The sequence below is a fragment of the Rhinichthys klamathensis genome, unplaced genomic scaffold (genome assembly GCF_029890125.1).
Source record: "Rhinichthys klamathensis goyatoka isolate OS25496 unplaced genomic scaffold, OSU_Roscu_1.1 h1tg000362l_1, whole genome shotgun sequence".
In the NCBI taxonomy this organism is placed as follows: domain Eukaryota; kingdom Metazoa; phylum Chordata; class Actinopteri; order Cypriniformes; family Leuciscidae; genus Rhinichthys; species Rhinichthys klamathensis.
The window spans coordinates 981962-1000117 of NW_026606871.1; the positions used below are offsets into that span (position 1 = coordinate 981962).

Consider the following 18156-nt stretch of genomic DNA (forward strand, 5'->3'; position numbering starts at 1 on the left):
GTAACTCAATAACTTATTGTTAAGATAACTTGGGTAAATAAAGTTAATAGTACTAATTCCATTCAGTTAATATACTTAAATCTATGAAGTACGCTGTAAACCCAAATAAGCTGGCAGAACTCAAAATACTTTTATTAGTATGAACTTAGTTAGCTTTAAAAAGCTAATCTGCTAACATAGTAAATGCTAACATATTAGCAATAGTATGTTATACAGAATCACTTGCTGTATGAGCACAGCAATATAAATGGAATATTTGCTCTCAAATCAAACTGCATGCACCACTTGTCACCATGATGGTAACTATCCTAAAGCCAACATTAACAGAAATTCTTCTAAATTAGCATAACAAAACATGAATCACTACTAAATCTCACACATAACATTAATCTTACACACACAAAAAACATTATATTACACTTAATTTTAGCATTTACTCTCCCTTTCGAGTGCCATCGGCAAAGCATGCTGGGAAATAGACATCCCAGCTGTTTCAATTAAACTTAAGTTCGTCTAAATTAAAATAAATAATTTCATAAAACTCAAAACAATGAAACAGTTCAGTTTACTTAAAATATATCAGTTCAGTGAACTTGAAAGAAAAAGAAAGTGCTGAATACTCATAAAAGTTAATTTGACTGAACTGATTTGTTTAATTTAAGTTTGTCCTACTCAAACCAATTAATTATTTTGAGCATTAGGGAATACAATATGAGTGGTGCCTGTGCAAAACTCGATGGCATGATTCTGGGTGGTTGCAAGGATGTTCAAAGTGGGTTTTAAAGGAATAGTTGAACTAAAATATTTTACTTTTCTATGAAACAGAAGATGTTTGAAGAATATTTGAGCTATTTTTGTGCATACAATGCAAGACAGTTATTGGTGCTTGTGTCAAGTCACATAATGGTAGGCGACATCTAAAAGCTTTACTCATAGTTGCACATTAAACAGGGATAGGAGAAATTATTTTAGCATCAGATCAAACTGTTACGTTTTTTTCTCTTTAATGGAAGATAATTGTTCTTATAAGAAGTACTGGGAAGTATTATATCTTTTTCCCACATCCTTGAAAAGTTCTTCTGAAATATGATGTTGCACATGCTTTCCATCAATTACAACATCTTAGAGATGCATTCACATGTAGGCCATAACCTGTTTCTATAACCATCTCCATCTTTAAAAACTTACTTTGGGTGCAAATCATCTGCCAGAATAGAGAATTGCAAGCCAAGCCAAATACAATGAAATGATCATACTTCACAAACTCTGAACATGTGGACCAGAGACAGTGACTTTTTTATTGGTCTAGCGATGCTCTCCAATATTGTATGTATTCACAATTTCTCATCATTTAACAATTTATCAGAAGAACCACAGAGACACATAAAGGCCATTGAGGTTATACATGATAAATATGTATGTATAAAATCATGGTAACACTTTACTTAAAGCCGTTATGTATAATGTAGGGCTGTGTTGAAAAAATCGATTCACCAATTCTGAATCGATTTTCATATTAATTTCTAAAGATCGATCCGTAACTCAGAGGATCGATTTAATAATAGGCTTACATTTTCCCCGTGAACTTGCCGCGATTGGGAGATCCCTGTGCGCATTGAAAGGCTTTCACTCAGCGCGCACATTGTTACAACAACGGGCTTTGAGTGAGTCATTCGTTCATTCAACAAACACGTTCAAAAAAGCTGATTCATTAAAAGAGATGTAATGAAACAAGGTGTTAATTATTTTTAACTTTGAGTTCCACTTTTCAAGGCTCAGCTGAGCAGCAATGCGTCGCATGGGTAACGCCCCAGCTAACAGGGAACGTTCTCAGAACATTGGCTAACGTTTTCTGAAGGTTCTCTGAAAGTTATCAAAAAACGTTCTTGCTGTAACGTTATTATAACGTTGTGCGAACGTTATATGACATTGATAAACGTTCTAAAGACGTTAGCATTAAAACGTTATACTCACGTTGTTATTGGAATGTTTTAAAAACGTTATTATGTTAAACATATATTAGTCATTACAAATTAGTTATACAGCTTTTAGTTTTTATTCTGCAAATCAACTTCAGAAACATAATTTGTAAATCCAGTGACACAATGCTCTAAAAAACAGTTATTCATAAATATTTGTTTTTTATTGTCAGAAAAAAATACTACCAGATTATAAAGAATTATGCCTATTCAACAGGAAATAATTCAGCAAGTACAGAGAAATTATAAACGTGGTTTTACCTTAAAACATAAAATAAGATACTAAGAAAAGAAAAAAATCACAATTATGTATTATATTTTTCAATTAATTGTACTCTATTTAAAAAGTAGATAAGGCAATTGGAAAAATTAAAAATAAATTTAGGGATTTAAAAACATACAAAAAAGTGTTTTAATAACGTTTGCAATTACAGTAAAGGAAAAAACACGGAATGTGTTTAATCTGACGATTCCTCACATACGTTTAGCGTGATAGCGATGGGCGTGGTTTTGGAGCGCCCATCAATCAAACACAGCAGGACGAGGACGACGACAGACGGACAACTCGGAGACGGAAGATTTTAGGTAAGTTGAGTGAATTTTGCTGGTTGTATGAATAAAATACCTTTATCACAATGCTAATTTACTTAGTTTTGCAGCATTTGCTAATGTTTTAATGAAGTTAACTAGATCAACCGTGTTATCTCTATTGAGTAACGAGTTAACGGCTAAAGTTAGCTCAGCTTAGCTAAAAGTGGCATTTCCCCCCCAGTTTTCTGTTCCATGTGTCGCAAGTTCGTAATATTGAAATCTGTTAGTAATTTTTATTGTGTCAATTGGCCACAGTCTTTGCAATTTTTACATTATGAAACAAACTCCTTTGTGACATTTTAGAAAGATAACGTACCATTACCCCTATGCAGGCTCCTCTTAAATTTTATTTGGATCGAGCACTTGACAAGTTTATTGACCCTTTTCACAGACTGTAATGACGCGTTTTAACAATCATCAGTATCGTAAATTCTGCTTATTTTAAATATACAGTGTATGTATAAGGCCATATTTTCAATTCCTACAGGCAGCTATTTTTGGCACCAAATATTTGAATTGGGAAATACTGAAATCTCAAAAATTGCTTAACAAACTTAGTTAAATAATATGAAATCAGCAATGATCTATCGCACTGTTTACGTGTCTTGCTCAAATTGCATATCAATTTGTATTTTTGGCTTGGTGCCGTTTTAGGCGCGGGTTTCTATGGTAACCGGCTCCTCTGACGTTGCAGAGCCGTTGAAAGAAACAACCTTTGATCACGTGGTTGTAGTTCGAATAGTTTGAAACAACTTTGCACTCAATCTTTTACATGGGTTTAAAGGGATACTCCACTTTTTTTGGAAATAGGCTCATTTTACAACTCCCCCAGAGTTAAACTGTTGAGTTTTACCGTTTTTGAATCCATTCAGCCGATCTCCGGTTCTGGCGGTACCACTTTTAGCATAGCTTAGCATAGATCATTGAAGTGGACAAGACCATTAGCATCTCTCTCAAAAAAATGACCAAAGAGTTTCAATATTTTTCCTATTTAAAACTTGACTCTTCTGTAGTTACATCGTGCACTAAGACCGACGGAAAATGTAAAGTTGCGATTTTCTAGGCTGATATGGCTAGGAACTATACTCTCATTCCTGCGTAGTAATCAAGAACCGTACCATGAGTGCAGCAGGCGCAATGATATTATGCAGCACAAACACAAACTTATATGGTCACGCAGGAAGTAACCTAGCTGGGGACTATTTTCAGGCACTGCGTCATATCATTACGCCTGCTGCAGACATGGTACGGCAGCAAAGTTTCTTGATTATTACGCAGGAATGAGAGTATAGTTCCTAGCCATATCAGCCTAGAAAATTGCAACTTTACATTTTCCGTCGGTCTTAGTGCACGATGTAACTACAGAAGAGTCAAGTTTTAAATAGGAAAAATATTGAAACTCTTTGGTCATTTTTTTGAGACAGATGCTAATGGTCTTGTCCACTTCAATGATCTATGCTAAGCTATGCTAAAAGTGGTACCGCCAGAACCGGAGATCGGCTGAATGGATTCAAAAACGGTAAAACTCAACAGTTTAACTCTGGGGGAGTTGTAAAATGAGCCTATTTCCAAAAAAAGTGGAGTATCCCTTTAAGCGGGACAAGACAGCAGTTTCATTATATTTATTTATAGATTAATTTATAGAATTTGACAATAATTATAGATTATAGTTTCAAATTAATTTTGGAAAGTGGAATTTGATGTTCTGTGCTTATGTTGTTCCAAAACCTTAAGACTTTCATTCATCTTCAGAACACACACATGAAGATCTTTTAATGAAATCTGAGATTTCTGAAATATCTTAATTTGTGAGCAAGTACAGCATCACAGTGCTTTTATACTAATCTCACCACACTTTAATACAACACTGTCTTCTTTTCTCCCTGCAGTATCTCCAGAGACTCTCTCAGGATTCAGTCCAGTCCGATGAGCCGGAAGCTGAAGTGGATGATATATTTTTTTTTCTCTCCAAATTGTCATGTTATTGTTTTAGCTTTGTTTCATGTTCATTATTTTGAAGTTTAATCTGTTTGTCATGTGCTCCCTTGCTCCCCTTGTCCCCAGATCGAGCTTTTTCTGTGGTCTGGCCTCGGTTGTGGAACAATTTGCTGTTAGAAATTAGGATAGCCCCTTCCGTGATCACTTTTAAGTCGCTTCTAAAAACGTACTTGTTTTCCATGGCCTATATTTAAGGTTGGTTTTACTATTTTCCATTGAGTCTGATACTGTTTTTGCCACTCCTGTTTCTTTTCATTTTATATTTGAGTCTGATACTGTTTTTGCTATTCCATATCGTCGCTGTCGGGCGGAATCCTCGTATCTCCAAAACCATTATTTTTCAGGAAATAAAAAAAACTGCATATTTTTTTAGTTATTAAACATTGTATCGTTAAAGTTGGTATTATACATTATATTGCAATTATATACTGTTGTGTACCAACATTAACACAACATTTCCCCAAAATCATGTTTAATCGGAGATACGAGGTTTATGACTTGGGAGCAGGGAGATACGAGTTTACGCTGTCATTGATAAGAATGGAACGGACGCAGACTTCGCTGCTGCCAGCATTGTTCATTAAAGTCCGCGGTCGCGTTGAGCCTTTTGACGAGACAAGGCTTTAAGAGCTAATCAAAGCTTATGGTTGTGGTTACATATATCTTCCTAAACTCTATTTTAAAAGTTTATGAGCTATAAGTGATGCAATACAACAACAAAAAAAACGAGCTGACTAGGCTGTCTAATAGGCGGAAATTAGCCTAATCTGCACGCAAACTTACCTTTGTGGCTCACGGGCTTCCTTCTGCTTTCGATTACAGCTTTCGATCTTTAACAAAACAGGCCTACTCAAATGTATCTAACCTAACTATTTTCACTCGTTATTACCTAAAAAACAGACAGAGTTATCCAAAGATAGGCTTACTCGACGCCAGTAGACAGCCGTTTTTTTCTCCCATAAAAACACTAATTGGGGTATTTTACATGCACAGTGCCAAGAGAGGGAACTTTGAGTCAGTAAAATAATAATAAAAACAATATTTTAATGGTGGTATCCAAAACATTCAATTCAAGTATTATATTATATACATTTTAAAACTTCAATGCACATTTATAATAAGCCTAGTAATAAGTAGACATTTAAAATACATCAATAACTAATATCATAGTTTAACAATAAAAAAATATATAATATTAATATAAAATAATATTTATAATATAATAAAATCACAGTTAAGGCTTGTGTATTTGTGTTTGTGAGTATGGTTAGCCCTTGTCTGTGTGCATGTATCTGTGAGGCTCTGTGTGTGTTGTTACATTGCCATCATATTTTACTGCCATACCAGTATTAAAGGAGAACTCCGGCGCAAAATGAACCTTTGGTCTAATTACACATTGTTACCTAGTCAACCGTTATCTGAGATTTGTTTTCATGATTATCGAATGTAAATAGTTTTATCTCTAAAAACAGTTTAGCCTATAAAGCTAGTATAACGCTAGTATATTGGGCATAGTGTAATGACAAATAAAAATCGCTTGTTAATACCACTAACAAGGCTGAAAATAGCCCCACACTAACACGGTAGCATAATGAGGGTCCCTACCTTCAAACCGAAGCATTGAGAACTTTGTCAGTGTCCAGACAGTTTAATAAGAAGATATTTTAAACATACAGTCAACTTCGCGTATACAGGCAGAATCCATCTTTGAAATACAGCCTTTACCAGTCGATCTACGAACGCCGATCCAAGTGCGCTGGTGAGATGTGAACGAGCTATAAGTTGTGATAAGGTGAGCGCGAACAGCAGGCTTGGATCGGCGTTCGTAGATCGACTGGTAAAGACTGTATTTCAAAGATGGATTCTGCCTGTATACGCGAAGTTGACTGTATGTTTAAAATATCTTCTTATTAAACTGTCTGGACACTGACAAAGTTCTCAATGCTTCGGTTTGAAGGTAGGGACCCTCATTATGCTACCGTGTTAGTGTGGGGCTATTTTCAGCCTTGTTAGTGGTATTAACAAGCGATTTTTATTTGTCATTGATCTATGCCCAATATACTAGCGTTATACTAGCTTTATAGGCTAAACTGTTTTTAGAGATAAAACTATTTACATTCGATAATCATGAAAACAAATCTCAGATAACGGTTGACTAGGTAACAATGTGTAATTAGACCAAAGGTTCATTTTGCGCCGGAGTTCTCCTTTAAAGGAGAACTCCGGCGCAAAATGAACCTGGGGTTCATTAACACACCAATAACACATTGGTACCGAGTCGACTGTTCTCTGGGATTTGTTTTCATGATAATCGAGTGTAAAGAGTAAAATAATTTAATAAGTAAAAAGAAATCGCTAGTTAATACCACTAACAATGCTCAAAATAGCCCCACACTAACACGGTAGCTTAATGAGGGTCCCTACATACAAACCGAAGCACTGAGAACTTTTTAAGTGTACAGACAGTTTAATAATAATATACTTTATAAAGACAGTACCATCCCGGAGTCATCTTTGGAAAACAGTCTCGACCAGTCGAACCACGAACGCCGTGCTACAAGCTGAACTGTGACTTGGAATCTCAAAGTTCAGCTCACTTAGCATGGCGTTAGTGGTTCGACTGGTCGAGGCTGTTTCCCAAAGATGGCTCCGCGATGGTACTGTCTTTATAAAGTCTGTATACTTTATACTGTCTGTACACTTACAAAGTTCTCAGTGCTTCGGTTTGGACCCTCATTATGCTACCGTGTTAGTGTGGGGCTATTTTGAGCATTGTTAGTGGTATTAACTAGCAATTTCTTTTTACTTATTATATGCCAACATATACTAGCATTATAATCTAAACCGTTTTTAGAGATAGAACTCTTTACATTCGATTATCATGAAAACAAATCCCAGAGAACGGTCGACTCGGTACCAATGTGTTATTACACCCCAGGTTCATTTTGTGCAGGAGTTCTCCTTTAATACTGCATCCTATATTAAGCTAGTGAAGTAAATTGTCGTAAAAGCTGTGAAAGTCCTTTGGGATGACTTCCTTCAGGTCTTGGAGGTGTTTGAATTTCAGCTCTTTGATCTTCAGGCGGTCTGAATAGAGTGGGGTGACTGTGTGGCTGTCTGAGGTGGAGTTTCGGAGTTGGTGACTTGGATGTGAATGCCAGTCATCAGAGTGGTTGATTTTGAAGTCCATCGTTCCATTGTTGTTGTACCTAATAGCACAAAATATAACACAACAACATAATCACTGTAAGATTTCATAAAACAATATGCAACATCATAATGTCATGAGTATATTGGTAAGACATAAGATTTGCATTGGTAATTACCTGATGGCTCTGATATCATGGACAGTTGGGTCACCAGGTCTTCCTCCAGGGCGCAGAGACTTGCAGAGCCTCAGCTTGGTGAAGTCCTGGAAGAAGGTGTGGTCGATGTACTTGACTTCATATGGATGAGGCTTTACACGGGCCCTCTTCATCAGGTTAACATACTCTGCTGGGAGATAAACATCCTGGTCCCTCAGACGCCTCTCGATGACGCTGTGAACGGAGTCGCATTCCATCTGAGTATGCCCTTTCTCAAGGTACTTCTGAATGACGACTTTGTTATTCTTCATGGAGAACAGAAGAAGTGCATTGCTTAGAACTGCATTCCGGTTCTGATACCCGCAGCCGTCACTCCACAGAATAAATGTGTCAGGCTCAGTGTGTGCAGAGAGGTAGTCGACAATGCATGAAACAAACTCACTGGCAGACAGGGATCCCTCGCCTTCATGCCAGACATAACATGTGGCACTGTGTGTCAGCATGTTGTACATGGTAAAATTGTGAACAGCAAGCTTTGTTTTGTAATACAAGGCAGAGGCTTTTAGCTTTGGGCACAAAAGGAGGGCTTGTAAGTCCATACATAAGACCATAGTGTTGTTGCTGGCCTTGCTTTTGTCGGACAACTTTTCGGCGCGGGCCTCTTCTTTTTGAAGGAGATGGTGCTGCCACTCGTCATCAGGTAAGTTGCCGGTCTTGAAAGCACAACAGATGTTGCACTGGTCCTTTTTTGGGTGGTAAAGGCCTAGGTTGAGACGCTTGAACTCATTTGTGAACACTTGCCTTGACAAAGGTGTTACATTCTTCTCTGCAGCAGCACGACAATACACTGCATACAGATCAGCCATCGATTGAAACACAGGTTCCAGATACTGTTTGGATGTTGTGGATCTGCAATAGTGTGAGGGCACCTTTGGGAGGTCGTGCAAAAAACTGCAAATGAATTCATGGCCTGCCACTGAACGACGTGCATTGCTGTGTGTTTGTTCCTCTGTCTCTGCTTGCGTGTGTCCCTCCTTTGCCCAGTTAAGAGCAGACCACTCGCCTATTCCTAGGGTAGACAAAAACATACTTTTGCAGACGCGTCTTCTCTGCCCGCTGACCCGTAAAAAAAACAACAGCGAATTTGATCTTCGGGAATTTTCAGCCCCCCTTCTCCTTTGCACGGGGACCACATCAATTAGACCACGCACATACACTCTCTTCTCCTCCCAGGTCACATGTTGCCAAAAGTCATTGAAAATCGTATTCCTCTCAGGCTCGCCGATTGCACTGCAGTGATGTTTACCTGACCTGGCACATGCTGCTGATGAACATCTAGGCCCCATAGCCCGTGGCTCCCTCATTGTTTCCTTCTGCTTCTGTTTTCCAATGTATGACTTTCCAACCATTCTTCTTTTCTTGTTGATGACTTTCTTCCAGGTGTTCTCAGCTCTCAGTCTTTTCCTTGGAGGTGCGTCTTCCTCAGCATCTGAGCATGAATGCTCTTTATCCGAGTCCTCATCGCCTCCACCATGGAAAACTTCAAAATACACACACAAACCAAACGTGCATGAATGAGTTACATCTTTATAAACTGTCAACAGTGAGGGCTATAGTTGAAGGACCTTATCCAATTTAATGAGAAAATGTAGAAAAGCATCAAACTTACCCGTGTCAAACTGCACCTGCTCTGGAGCCAGCAGTGAGGCCTCCTCTTCCTCCAGACCACCAGAGAAATCTTTTCAAACACATCATACAAATAGTGTGATTTTTTTATTATTTCTATTGTTGTGAAATACATCTGCATTAAAACTCATTCATTTTGGCATGTGAAATCATGATTATCTCTCAGAAATTCACTCTACCAGCATGCACCACTGTATCCTCCACCACTGTATCCTCCACCACTGTTGCTTCCTCTCTCTCTAACGTTACACTCTCTCCATCAGAGCTCTCACTGTCTAATAGGGCCCTTGCCTGATCATATGGCACATTGACCATCTGACAGAGTTCCTTTAAGGACACAGACATGGTTGCTGCAAAAAATAAAATAAATAAAGGTCAAATGATCGTTTCACTAAGTTATACTACATGTTTACGTATGATAACAAGGCAAGAAGCCAGCTAGCTTGCTTAAAGTGATGAACATGACGTAAAAGGTAGCTACTTGTTGAACATGACGGAATGCCTTGACATTGTAAGCTACAATACTGACATAGTACATTAAATTATTATGTTGTTCCTCAGATGAGTGCCAGAACTAGCGTTAGCGGGGGTCGAGAGGTTTTTATTTAAGCCCCACGAAAATCACGTTAGCTACCTATCTCACCTAACATGATGACAAAACCAATAACGTTACATAGCGGCTAACTAAGTCAACAACAGGCAATTTTTGCGGTTTAAATAAAATGTCCTCGTCAGAAACAAAACCATGGAAGATTTCAATCAACATGATAAGTTAACTTAGCTAACTTACCGTCCAATGCAAGACAGCAGAAAGAAAAATCTAGCATCCTCAGAAATGATACATTACACTAAACTAGCACTACCATTACTTCGATCGAGATAAAACTGTTATATATAATATATAAACTGTTATTATTATATAATTTATATAACTAAATCATGAATAAGGACATTTACCTCAGAGGACGTGTTGCTCAACGAGGATTGCGACTTCCAATCTTGAGGAGAAAAAATGCCGCGAAGCTCCAGCGCGGCGGCGCCAAGTGAAGAAGGGGTGGAGTTACGAGGTTTCTCAGACAGTTGAAGTGTCCAATGGAGTTAAGAGGTTTGCTCACAAGCTATTTTCAACACTTTCGATTGGTTAATAATTTGTAAAAATAACAGACCCACGTGGAGACTGACCAATAGCATCGATTTGTGAAAAAATATTAAATTGACCAAATTTGGACATACGAGGTTTCCGCCCGACAGCGACGATATGTTTAGGTATTAGGCTTATTTTGTTTTAATTTCTGCTGTTCTGTAAAGCACTTTGGCCAGCCAGTGGCTGTTGTGCTATATAAATTAAATGAACTTGTGAATGTCATTGGTTGTTTTTGGTCATGTTAAAGGAACACTCCGCCGTTTTTTCATATTAAACTATGTTATTCCCTTAACTAAGACAAGTTGATACATACCTCTCTCATCTCAGTGCGTGCGCTCAATCGCTATGGCGCGCGGCGACACTTTGATAGCCCAGTTCATTCATTAGGATCCAAACAGAGATGAAGTTAGAAGCGACCAAACACCTCCACGTTTTCCCTATTTAAATACAGCTACACGAGTAGTTACACGACCAAGTATGGTGACACAAAATAAAACGTGTCGCTTTTCTAAGCGTGTAAAATGGATAACTATAATGTATGGCGGAATAGCACTGAGAAAACTTCGACTCGGCGCAGTAATATCATCACTCCTGAATGATACTGGCGCCATGTTTTATTTTGTGTCACCATACTTGGTCGTGTAACTACTCGTGTGACTGTATTTAAATAGGGAAAACATGGAGGTGGAGACGAGAGAGGTATGTATCAACTCGTCTTAGTTAAGGGAATAGCATAGTTTAATATGAAAAAACGGTGGAGTGTTCCTTTAATCCTTGTCCCTGTGTTGCCATTGTCTCTTGTCTAGCTTTGTTCCTTGTACCATTATTGGTTATTCTATGTTTAGTCCAAGTTTATGTTCATGTTAATTTCATATTGTCACTTCAACCTAAGTCTGTTTTGTTTGTATCAGTTTATTGGAATAAACTATACTTGGGTTCAATTCAACTCGCCTTCAGTGGACTACATTACACATATTATAGACATGATTCATGGGTCTTTTTTTATTTATTATCTTTCTAGATCTTTTTGTCTTCATTTTAAAATCTGAAAGTTCTTATTTGGTTCTGTTTTAGGTTCTTCATATATTATATACCTTGTTATATGAAAAAACAAGAAAGGGTTTAATAAGTAAATGAAACGTTTAGAACATGTTAAAAACATGAAATGTTTTTCATAATGAAACCTTTTAATGGGAGAATTGAACGTTCTAATAACGTTTTGAATAACGTTCCTATAACCAAGAAATAACATTAATAGAACGTTTATATAACGGGAGAATTGAACGTTCTAATAACGTTTGAATGAGGTTCTTATAACCAAGCAACAACGTTAATAGAACTTTTATATAACGGGAGAATTTAACGTTCTAATAACGTTTTGAATAACGTTCTTATAACCAAGAAATAACGTTAATACAACGTTTACATAACGGGAGAATTTAACGTTCTAATAACGTTTTGAATAACGTTCTTATAACCATGAAATAACGTTAATACAACGTCTAAAAAACTGGACGTTTTGAACGTTCCTAGAACATTCAGAAATAACGTTTTTATAACTTAATGGGAACGTTATGGAAACGTTCTTATAACCTAAAATTGTTAGCTGGGGCTGAAGCTGATGCTTCACTTATTAGAGACCAATATGGCATTGATTCAATGCGTGACTCGCTGATTTTATTTCCCCGCGGCTTCCTCGCGCTGTGGAATGCTGACCAGCGCTGCTGCTGACGCGCATTTATGGTAAATACCCGTGACGTGAACGTTAAAAGGATGATAGCCTACGACAAATATTTCGCTTTCCTTTGACACGGCAACCTTTTTCACGAATACATATGACTTCAAAGACAGACGCAATCCGCACGCGCTCTGCCGATCTCTCTCATTCACTGTCTGTGCGAAGCCTCTGTAGGCTACACATCACCACGATAAACAGTCTTGTTTGTTATCATTATGAACTTGTTTAACATTCAATACACATGCATGAAGTTCAAAACAAGCAGTTAAATGTCTATAATAGCCTAATAGTATCAATATGTTGCATTACTACAGTCCTGTAATTCAGGTAACAGCTGGAAAAAACAAAAACACTTATCTAAATCTCGAAAATCGGATCAGATCGGATCGGATCGAATCGAATAATGATAATCGATTCAAGATCTTGAGAATCGGAATCGAATCGATTCTTGAAATTTGAATCGAAACCCAGCTCTAGTATAATGCATTATAAAGATATTCATAATGCACAATATGATGCATTATATATTTGTAACCAACACTAAAATGCGTTATATATTAATAGCAGATTCCTTGTTACATCTGAAATTGGTTTTAATGCATTATACTTTTTAAAGGCATAACATAAGTACTGCAATGTATTATAACTGTGGTGACAATACAATGCATTATTGGGCTTAGATTACATGGTAACACTTTATTTTTACAGTGTCATTGTTACACGTTACATGCAGTTACTATAGTAATAATAACTATAATTGTGCATAATTACATGCAACTAAACCAAACTAAACTCAAAACCTAACCCTACATTAAGTACAGTACATGTAGTTAATTAATATTACTCAGTTCTTAAATGTATAATTACAGTAACAAAGATACCTTAAAATAAAGTTTATTTGGTAACCCTTTATTTGAGTGTCCTTGTTACACGTTACGTGTAGTTAGTAATAACTATAAATTATGCATAAATACATGCAACTAAACCTAATCCTAACCCTATAGTAGTTGATTATTACTCAGTACTTAAATGTATAATTTAACTGTAACCTTTTTTTTATGGTGTCCTTGTTACAATATAATTATACATTTATAATAGTAATCAACTACATGTACTCAGTACAGGGTTGGTGTTAGGATAATGGTGTGGTTTAGGGTTGGTTGCATATAATTATTTGTAATTTAAAGTTATTACTATTGTAACTACATGTAAAGAAAAGTGTTACCCAAGGCATAACTAATGCATTGAAATACGTTTATAATGTATTATATATAAAGGCTTACAAAATTGATGTCTACAAAATAAACACACACTCAAGCATTCTGCTGACGTGCTGGATAAGTGCAATCATTTCCCTGTCGACCATAAACATGCAAGCCTTTTCCCATACAATTGATGATAAAAATAGATACTCCAGTTCGCACGCGCGAGCGTGTGTGTGTGTGTGAGTGTGTGTGTCATAATTATTTGTAATTTTTTCTGAAACTGGAAACAGAGGAACCAGGAAACTCACTGTTTATGATGGGCAGGTTTAGGTGTCGGGTTAGTGTGTGTGTGTGTGTTTGTGATGGGCAGGTTTAGGGGTCGGGTGTGTGTGTTTGTGTGTGTGTTTGTGATGGGCAGGTTTAGGGGTCTAGTTAGTGTGTGTGTGTGTGTGTGTGTGTGTGTGTGTATGTGTGTGTGTGTGTGTTTGTGATGGGCAGGTTTAGGGGTCGGGTGTGTGTGTGTGTGTGTGTGTGTTTGTGTGTGTTTGTGATGGGCAGGTTTAAGGGTCGGGTTAGCGTGTGTGGGTGTGTGTGTGTGTGTGTGTGTTTGTTATGGGTAGGTTTAAGGGTCGGGTTAGCGTGCTCTTGTTTTCATGACAACTGAGGACATTTTTATGATAACACACCTTCAATATGAGGACACTCGGAAAAATGAGGACATTTCCTGAGTCCTCATATTTCAAATGGCTTTAAAAACACACTAAGCAGTGTTTTATTAAAAATGTAAAAATGCAGCATGTCTCCTGTGATGGGTAGGTTTAGGGATAGGGGCAGTGTAGGGGGATAGAATATACAGTTTGTCCAGTATAAAAGTCATTACGCCTATGGAATGTCCTCATATATCACAAAAACACAGCTGTGTGTGTGGGTGTGTGTGTGTGTTTGTGTGTGTGTGTGTGTGTGTGTGTGTGTGTTTGTTATGGGTAGGTTTAGGGGTCGGGTTAGTGTGTGTGTGTGTGTGTTTGTGATGGGCAGGTTTAAGTGTCGGGTTAGTGTGTGTGTGTGTGTTTGTGATGGGTAGGTTTAGGGGTCGGGTTAGTGTGTGTGTGTGTGTGTGTGTGTGTGATGGGCAGGTTTAAGGGTCGGGTTAGCGTGTGTGGGTGTGTGTGTGTGTGTGTGTGTGTTTGTTATGGGTAGGTTTAAGGGTTGGGTTAGCGTGTGTGGGTGTGTGTGTTTGTGTGTGTGTGTGTGTGTGTGTGTTTGTTATGGGTAGGTTTAGGGGTCGGGTTAGTGTGTGTGTGTGTGTGTGTGTGTGTGCGTTTTTTTCTTCTTCTGAAACTGGAAACAGAGGAAACCAGGAAACTCACACTGGGTTGACACAGTCCCTCTGGGCATTTTGAACGCCCGCGCCGCAGGTCCTGGTGCACTCGGACCAGTCGCTCCATGAATCCCAGCCTCCATTCACGCTTTCAGGCTGGGAGCCCATCACCACACACTCACCGTCAAAACACCACTGCCAAAAACAAACATCCAAGATCTTCAGTTAGTCAGAGTACAAGGAACTGGGAAGGAGAACTAGCAGGTGAACGGCATGCAGGGAAATTAAAATCCCGGCTTGCCTTGTCCTCTCCACACTTGGTCCCATCCACGGCACCGTCCAGCCTGGAGTGGCAGGTCGAGCCCACTGTACACCACAGGGTGCTGCACATGTTCTGAAGGGGGCAGTCATTTCAAGGGTTTCGATCATTTACAATTTTAGATTATAGGGGCTTTCGCACCGGAGGAACCTTTTCACAGTTCCTAGAACTATCGGCGGAAGTACCCCGGGTGTCGGCGTGTTCGCACCGCAGGAACTATTTTAGCTCTAGGAACTCCTTTTGGAGGAACTAATTTAACTCCTACTTCAGAGTCGGTCTAAACCAGCGCTATAGGAACTATCCGTGACGTTAGTGTTCGCTGATTGGCCGAACGCACGCGGAACACCAGCACCCGCCATTTTAAAAAAAAGAAAGAAAAGGGGACCAAGAGAAACATGATCATGTATTTCTGCTCCGCTAGCAACACTGGACATCAACCACATGGCATATGCTAATAACTTTAGCATAGAACATCCCAAAGACGTTCAATGAGTTTAAGGAGCCGATTCATGACTCTTCATGCTCCTCACAACCATTCTTTCACAGTTCGAGCCTGATGAATCTTGACATTATCATCCTGGAATATGGCCGTGATGTGTCTTCCTACATGTTTTTTTGAAGAAAATAACCTTACCGACATCTAATGGGGAAAATTTGGTACTGCACACAAACAAAATCTTACTAAAAGCTAATTTCTTGAGATATCAACCTCAAATTTGGAACACGACTTGTTTAAATGTATGGCTTTGATTGTCTAGCAGTTTTAGAGTTCAACATGTTTCATAAAATATATATTTTAAATAAAATATTGTTTATAAATAATTTTCATAAACTTAAACATCTATAACTTTTTTTGTTTTACTTTTTAAACTTTTTTTTTTTACTTCAACAATAATCTGTCACGGGTCATCTTTAAAACAAGACCACACTTAAGTCTGTGCTCCCAAGCTTAACATTTTTATGACACTCTTGACACATTTAATGACATTTTTGACCACTATTGACCAATGTGTACATTTTTTTAATTGACCACACTCCACCAATTAGGGTTAGAAGAACTATTGCCAAACATATAACATGATAGAAACATAATAATCACTGCAATAATGATCCAATCATAGACCCTTAACAATTTTCCTATTTAAATACAAACCGCTACTTTTTTATGTTCTTTTTTTTTTCCTCTGGGCATACAGTAAATCTGAGATTGTGGATTTGTGTGCTGTAAAAAATGATTTCCATTACACGAGAGTAGATGTCAAAACTTCATGCTGATTTGTACTCGGCTTTCGCCAAGATAAGCAACACTAAGACGTAGCTTTACAGTAAACTATGCTTCACCCATTTACGCTTCTTTCCATATGGTGGTGTGACTCCCCCTTCTGTCCGGCGTTAACGTTAAATATCTATAAGAGCATTAATGTTCTCAAAACTTTTACGAAATGGCAAATCTTGTGTACCAAACACAAACATTAATTGCATTTCTAAACCTCTGCAATTTCCTCTGTTTCATTGCTTGAACTGTAACAGCCCTGATAAGGAAGCTGAAGTCTGGCTTTATCTGTGTCCGAAGGAGCGAGTGGCAACTCCTCCGCAGTGTCTGTGACATTTGGACAGTAATTGGAACGATGGCTAGTATCTGTCAACAGCAGAAAGCAGAAAACATCACTGATGCGACTTGACATACATGACCGACATACAACCCTGCAATCTGATGCCCTTTTCCCTGTTTTAATTCTGCAGGATGCCATTCAAACAAGATATGCTGTTTTCCCCCGTATTGTTCTAGGTGAGAAATATTCAAGGTAAAGAGCTCTTTATGTTAAACAGTTTACAAAGTAGTTCTTCTCGTTGGAACATAAGCCCTGCTATACGAATGATGTGCTTTTGTTTCCCACTAAAACAGCTGGGAATCAGATGGTACTGATGTAAGTAACGGAGACTTCCTCTGTGATGGAAAAGTGTGTGTGTGGTCTATGCCCTTCCAGACACTTGAACTAATATAGGTCCTTCACAATATAACAGTGAGAACATTTAAGAAGCCAGAAAGTTTCCTAATGAGATCAAATTCAGAACAGCATCCCAACAGACGTCTTTGTTGAAAAGACATTTGTTGTGTGTCTTTTCTGTTACATGGACGAAAGAAACTCATGCACAGGAACTACGCGACCTGAACTCTGGCTTCACAGTTTCAAGCGAAATTAAAGAATTAATTTGGTGTGACGTCATTTCAAACAAATTCAGGCCAAAACAAAGTTCATTTAGTAGTTCGAAACAGCTTGCCAAAGCGAACTTTCCAGAAAAGTTATTTAGAACTAAACCGGCTGGTAAACGCCTCTGAACTCCCATTGGTCCGTGGTGATGATGTAATAGGTGGGTGTGTCTCTGAGGCTCCGCCTTCTTTAACATGTAAATTTTCTCCGGTTCATTTCTTCTGTTCAGTTCGTCGAGGTCAGACGCGAGTAAAAACATGAACACACTGGACAGACGTGACAGTTTTTTCATGTGTGATTACTGTAAAGCTGCTTGCTTTTAAACAATCTATTCTATAAAGGGATTTAGATAAATAAACGTGACTTTACAGGAGTGCTGAATTGCATTCATATCGCTATGATCAGATGCTTTCTAAACTGCTGTTTTCTCACCGCTGACATTTTTGTTGTGTTTATTTTGTTAGCACATATTTACATATTCATCTTAACATCTCTCTCATCAGTGTCGGGACGTTCGCTAACAGTAAACCGCTGGTCATGTATTTCTAATCTCTTTGTACCCCTAAGCGAAGAACGAACGGGCCTTAAAGGAGTAGTTCACTTTTTAAAAAACTTTTGCTGATAATTTACTCACCCCCATGTCATCCAAGATCTTTCTTT

At 38.1% G+C, this 18156-nt stretch overlaps 1 protein-coding gene across 1 annotated transcript in view; it reads right to left on the minus strand.

Moving 5' to 3' along the window:
* LOC130069344 (A disintegrin and metalloproteinase with thrombospondin motifs 7) overlaps positions 1-18156 on the minus strand; it is a 100072-nt gene that overhangs the window by 41403 nt on the left and 40513 nt on the right. The window contains 2 exon segments of the mRNA XM_056233168.1: positions 15014-15159; positions 15266-15358. Of these exon segments, the coding sequence (XP_056089143.1) occupies positions 15014-15159; positions 15266-15358 (239 nt within the window).